General features: G+C 45.2%; 1 protein-coding gene across 3 annotated transcripts in view; it reads left to right on the forward strand.

The window, feature by feature from the left end:
- Nucleotides 1-5,245, forward strand: part of LOC134863210 (putative E3 ubiquitin-protein ligase UBR7) — a 30,482-nt gene extending 25,237 nt beyond the window's left edge. For all 3 annotated transcript variants that reach the window (XM_063881583.1, XM_063881582.1, XM_063881584.1), the window contains 5 exons: nt 2,071-2,156; nt 2,243-2,404; nt 2,491-2,650; nt 4,443-4,504; nt 5,003-5,245. In XM_063881583.1, the coding sequence (XP_063737653.1) occupies nt 2,071-2,156; nt 2,243-2,404; nt 2,491-2,650; nt 4,443-4,504; nt 5,003-5,095 (563 nt within the window). In that variant the 3' untranslated portion in view covers nt 5,096-5,245. The remainder of the gene's footprint in view (nt 1-2,070; nt 2,157-2,242; nt 2,405-2,490; nt 2,651-4,442; nt 4,505-5,002) is intronic.
- The last annotated feature ends 755 nt before the right edge of the window (nt 5,246-6,000 follow it).

A 6,000-nucleotide genomic window follows, 5' to 3' on the forward strand; every position in this document is an offset into this window, starting at 1 on the left:
GAGGTGCTGGGTGAAGGAGAACCGCTCCTTGGCGGGCATCAGGATGGTAACAGCACTACTCCTGATTGTACTTCATAGCATGTTTCCATCTCCTGATCTTTCACTCTCTATTGGTTTCCACAAGAAAGCAAGGTTTAGAGTGGCATTTCAATAAAGACACCACGTATGTTCTGAGACATGTGAGGATGCCTTGTCCTTTTTGTAACTGCTCTGACAAACCTGGAATCTACAAAAATAGTAAACAAAAATGTGTGGCAGTGTGGCAATATGCTCCCCTGTGTGCAGTGTCGGTTCAGGTTTTATTTTGGCTACATACCACCATCACTGAAACATATTCTAGGGCAAACACTGCCAGATCACAACCTACCTCTGTAGCCAGCCTCTGTTGTTCTCCTGCTCCCAGCACCCTCCGTCTCTTGATGGGCTCCTGCGGCCGGTCAGATGCACTCAGAGAGGAATGGAGGCCCTGGTCCAAAAGATCAGGTCGCTAACTTGCCATGAAACTTATTAATGTGCCATTATTTTCATTGTGTGCAATATACTCATTGTTGTTTACAGTATATGTATATAACTAACTTCAAACCATTTATTTTTACTTGTGTCAGTTTAAAACCTTATCTGTATAACACTCATGAGCCAGATGCCATGTCATTCTGCTGTGCACTCGTCCTGTGTATAGTATGAATAACAACTAGGTCTAAATGAACCCTGAATCAATAAGAACTAGGCCTCCTCTAGAAGTTGACCTGGATAAGCCTGTTATTACAAACTGTGTATTAACTACCTGCATTATTATTCACATCTGAGAGTCTCTTCTCTTTCCTTTTTAAATACTAAAACAAATATAAATGTGATGCATGATATTCATCACTTTGATGACACGGCACATTTAGACTGTTGGAAGTGAGGAACTGCTGTTTTCTAAAAGCTTTGTCAGCCAGTTATTTACCTGAGTGTTTGCATGCTGTCTGTGAACTTCTGGACAAGTCCTTTAATGAAGACGGGGTCGATGGTCCTCTTCTGCAGCTGGTTGAATAGCATGTCCACATGTGGCATGATCCTGTGGAACAATTCCAGGAAAAAACAGAAAGCCTCGTCTTCAAGCATCCTCACAAAGCCCCCAGCCTCTAGGACAGTTACAGGGTCAAAGCTCACAGAGTCCTCCCTGATGGTCTGGAAACACTTGAGCAGGTCATCCTTTTGTTCGTACAGTGTTTACTGTGGAAGTTCCACCGTGTTGTAGAAGCTCTGGGGAGTCTGTGCGCCACCATTTGGTCGAGCACTGCGGATCGCTTGGGTGACCTGGAGAAGAAGGCAGAAAATCCACCAGCTGGCAGTAGGTGTATACGTCCGTCGTCTTGAATGGCGATAAAATCCACGCTGTTTACCTCCTGCAGAATGTAATCCCTCAGCACCGACAACATGCTGTCCAACAGCTCGTTTTGTACCGTCTTTGACGTGCCTTTAACACGGTGGCGGTCTTCAAGTGTTCCTCCAGCACAGTGTCCAGGGAGGAAACTAAATCCACCAATCCCCTGAAAATACCAGGGTTGACTGAAGATTCTGTCTCGTCATGCCCACACAAAGCCAACTCAAAAGCACCACAACACTTGACACAATGGATTATTTTGCCTAAAATATGCCGGGTTTTATCCACCTCCTCAGTGTGTTTCCTCACCAATCCTGTGGCCGTCGTGCAGCTGCATAGCAATGTTCGCTGTGCCTAGCATGGCTAGCTTCATAGAATTGTCCATGTGTGCCCTGGTGTTCTCATGCTTCCCCACTTTCTCAGGCAGGTGCTTCATATCCCTCTCTCCACTGGTCATGTGACCGTGCTGGAGTTCCTTTATAGCCCAACATTAGCTTCTTACTTCAGAAATCATAAAGTAGTGTTAATATTTGGAGATTATTCTGCTGAACTAAACGTTTGTTTGACTCGGAGATAATTTTCTGTCATAATCCAAAATCACATGGAGGAATCTCATTGGACCAGGAAGATGCTGCCTTCAGGGACCAACACAGGCACATTTACTTCCAGTTTGTCATGTTCTTTCTGTTTGTGGGATATAGTTCCTGTGCCAAGTGCAGAAATGCAGGTGAAGCAGGAAACAGAAGTAGACCAGTCAAACACGAAGCTTCCCCACAAAGAAGAAAAGGTGAGAGCAATGACCTTGTTAAGGTTACCATTCCATTAAATCTCTCGACTACCTTTTTAATATCTCAGTAATGTTTAATATCTCAGGCAGAGGATGTGGAGCCCAGCTGTAAGCGCAGCCGTGAGGACGCAGAACCTAGCTGCAGACTGAGAGTACTGCAGGCCATTGGTCAGAAAATAGTCCAATCCGGAGCCGTGTTCTGGCCATCAGCGTGGCGTTCCAAGCTCTGCTCCTGCAACACCTGCAAGGTGAAATCCAGCTGTCTGCGTATTTATTGACTGATTAAACTGATGACATCACTCTATAAGGCGGTCTGACGTGTTTGTGTCCTTAGGACTTCCTGTCTGCAGCCGGTCTCTCCTTCCTGCTGGACGAGTCTGACACAGTCCTCGCCTACGAGACCAAAGGAAAGAGCAGCGAGCAGCGAGGACACGACCCGCTGATGTCTGCGCTGGACAACCTGAACCACGTGCAGCAGCTCGAGATCATCCATGGTATGCAAATTCCCAACCATCTGCCAAAGTCCTACAAACCCCAAACTATCTGCCAAAATGAAGTCTTTCTCTGCGTCTCTCTGTGTCTTTGTGTCTGTCTCTGCGTCTCTCTGTGTCTTTGTGTCTCTCTGTGTCTTTGTGTCTGTCTTTGTGTCTCTCTGTTTCTTTGTCTGTCTGTGTCTTTGTGTCTCTCTGTGTCTTTGTGTCTGTCTTTGTGTCTCTCTGTGTCTTTGTGTCTGTCTTTGTGTCTCTCTGTGTCTTTGTGTCTCTCTGTGTCTTTGTGTCTCTCTGTTTCTTTGTCTGTCTGTGTCTTTGTGTCTCTCTGTGTCTTTGTGTCTGTCTTTGTGTCTCTCTGTGTCTTTGTGTCTGTCTTTGTGTCTCTGTTTCTTTGTGTCTGTCTGTCTCTTTGTGTCTGTCTTTGTGTCTCTCTGTGTCTTTGTGTCTGTCTTTGTGTCTCTCTGTGTCTTTGTGTCTCTCTGTGTCTTTGTGTCTGTCTTTGTGTCTCTCTGTTTCTTTGTGTCTGTCTGTCTCTTTGTGTCTGTCTTTGTGTCTCTCTGTGTCTTTGTGTCTGTCTTTGTGTCTCTCTGTGTCTTTGTGTCTCTGTGTCTTTGTGTCTGTCTTTGTGTCTCTCTGTTTCTTTGTCTGTCTGTGTCTTTGTGTCTCTCTGTGTCTTTGTGTCTCTGTGTCTTTGTGTCTGTCTTTGTGTCTCTCTGTGTCTTTGTGTCTCTGTGTCTTTGTGTCTGTCTTTGTGTCTCTCTGTGTCTTTGTGTCTGTCTTTGTGTCTCTCTGTGTCTTTGTGTCTCTGTGTCTTTGTGTCTGTCTTTGTGTCTCTCTGTTTCTTTGTCTGTCTGTGTCTTTGTGTCTGTCTTTGTGTCTCTCTGTGTCTTTGTGTCTGTCTTTGTGTCTCTCTGTTTCTTTGCGTCTGTCTGTGTCTTTGTGTCTCTCTGTTTCTTTGCGTCTGTCTGTGTCTTTGTGTCTCTCTGTTTCTTTGTGTCTGTCTGTGTCTTTGTGTCTGTCTTTGTGTCTGTCTGTGTCTTTGTGTCTGTCTGTGTCTTTGTGTCTGTCTTTGTGTCTCTCTGTGTCTTTGTGTCTGTCTTTGTGTCTCATATTGTGTCTTTCTGTGTCTTTGTGTCTGTGTTTGTGTCTCTCTGTGTCATTGTGTCTGTCTTTGTGTCTCTCTGTGTCTTTGTGTCTGTCTTTGTGTCTCTCTGTTTCTTTGCGTCTGTCTGTGTCTTTGTGTCTCTCTGTTTCTTTGTGTCTGTCTGTGTCTTTGTGTCTGTCTGTGTCTTTGTGTCTGTCTTTGTGTCTCTCTGTGTCTTTGTGTCTGTCTTTGTGTCTCATATTGTGTCTTTCTGTGTCTTTGTGTCTGTGTTTGTGTCTCTCTGTGTCATTGTGTCTGTCTTTGTGTCTCTCTGTGTCTTTGTGTCTGTCTTTGTGTCTCTCTGTGTCTGTCTTTGTGTCTCTCTCTGTGTCTGTCTGTGTCTTTGTGTCTGTCTTTGTGTCTCTCTGTGTCTTTGTGTCTGTCTTTGTGTCTCTCTATGTCATTGTGTCTGTCTTTGTGTCTCTCTGTGTCTTTGTCTCATATTGTGTCTCTGTGTCTTTGTGTCTGTCTTTGTGTCTCTCTGTGTCTTTGTCTCATATTGTGTCTTTCTGTGTCATTGTGTCTGTCTTTGTGTCTCTGTGTCTTTGTGTCTGTGTTGTGTCTCTCTGTGTCTTGTGTCATTGTGTCTCTCTCTCTCTGTCTTGTGTCTCTCTTTGTGTCTCTCATTATGTGTCTCATTGTGTCTCTCAGGGTACAACGACATGAAGACGGAGCTGAAGGACTTCCTGCAGAGCTTCGCCTCAGAGGGGAAGGTACGTCTTGCTGCGGATGTCATCACAGGTGGACTTGTTCTCTGCTCTCGAGTCCCCACTCTTCGAGTCAGAGTCCAAATCTGAGTCACCCAAAAGAGCCACGTCGAATCCGAGTCATCCTTACCTGTGCTCAATCTGAATGGATATATTTGTTTGTGTCTAGCTGTTGGTTTGGTTCTGATCAATCAATATTTGTTATTATCTGCTTTGCCTTTATTCTGTCTAACTGCTACAAGCACTTTTGTAGAAAAGGTGCTATCCAAATATCTCTTTGTCTAACCATCTTTAAACTGAGAATAGCGTGGCGCATATGCGAGAATACACAGGTCCGAGTCCATCACTGCGCGAAACCGACTCGAGTCAGGAGTCCCGAAAATCGACACTCAAGTCTGACTCGAGTCCGAGTCCAGGGCTCGAGTCGGACAGTGCTGCCATCTTTCTCCACCTACGTGTATTTCCTCACAATCCTGATGATATCTTGTGTCTGTTCTCTGATAGGTGGTGACCCCTGACGATATCCGTCAGTTCTTCGAGCAGCAGCAGAGTCGGAAACGAGGACGAGACAACACCGGACGCTTCTATCCTACCTGATGACCTCTGACCTTTCATGTTTTAAATTTGTTATCATTTTATTTTGAAGATTTAAGACCTTCTCTTTACTATGTGTGTGTGTTAGAGCTCACCACCATACTGTTTATTTCCTTTTTAATGCAAACCAATAAAACTCCATCTGCTGAACAACTGTGTGTGTGTGTGTGTGTGTGTGTGTGTGTGTGTGTGTGTGTGTGTGTGTGTGTGTGTGTGTGTGTGTGTGTGTGTGTGTGTGTGTGTGTGTGTGTGTGTGTGTGTGTGTGTGTGTGTGTGTGTGTGTGTGTGTGTGTGTGTGTGTGTGTGTGAGAAACATACATTATACATATATTTTTTATTGATTGCGACGGTAAAAACATGACACATCGTGGCCCATTGGATGCTTCTCTTGAGGCACATTTGGCTAGTCCAATGAAATTCCTTGGTTCACGAAGGCCCGCCCCTCCCTAGAGGCCCTCACTTGACCCAAGTCATCACCTCAAATTTTGTAAGCGAATGGTGGAGGATAGAGAGGTCGCGAGATGGAGAAACAAAAGAGTGGCCATGAGAAGCGAATGGAAAAGAGAAAGCAAAAACTTAAAGACGACGCAGCAAATGTGCAAAAATCACCGACTTATTCAAAAGCACAAGCTCGACTTCAGTGTGGGTTAGGGTTAGGGGTTAGGGGTTAGGGTTAGGTAAGGTTAGGGTTAGGGTTAGGGTTTAGGGTTAGGGTTTAGGTAGAGGGTTAGGGTTAGGGTTAGGGTTAGGGTTAGGGTTAGGGTTAGGGTTAGGGTTAGGGTTAGGGTTAGGGTTAGGGGTTAGGGTTAGGGGTTAGGGTTAGGGTTAGGGGTTAGGGGTTAGGGTTTAGGGTAGGGTTAGGGGTAGGGGGGGGGTTTTGGGTTGGGTTTTGGGTTAGGGTTTGGGTT

The sequence above is a fragment of the Eleginops maclovinus genome, chromosome 4, assembly GCF_036324505.1.
Source record: "Eleginops maclovinus isolate JMC-PN-2008 ecotype Puerto Natales chromosome 4, JC_Emac_rtc_rv5, whole genome shotgun sequence".
NCBI classification, from domain to species: domain Eukaryota; kingdom Metazoa; phylum Chordata; class Actinopteri; order Perciformes; family Eleginopidae; genus Eleginops; species Eleginops maclovinus.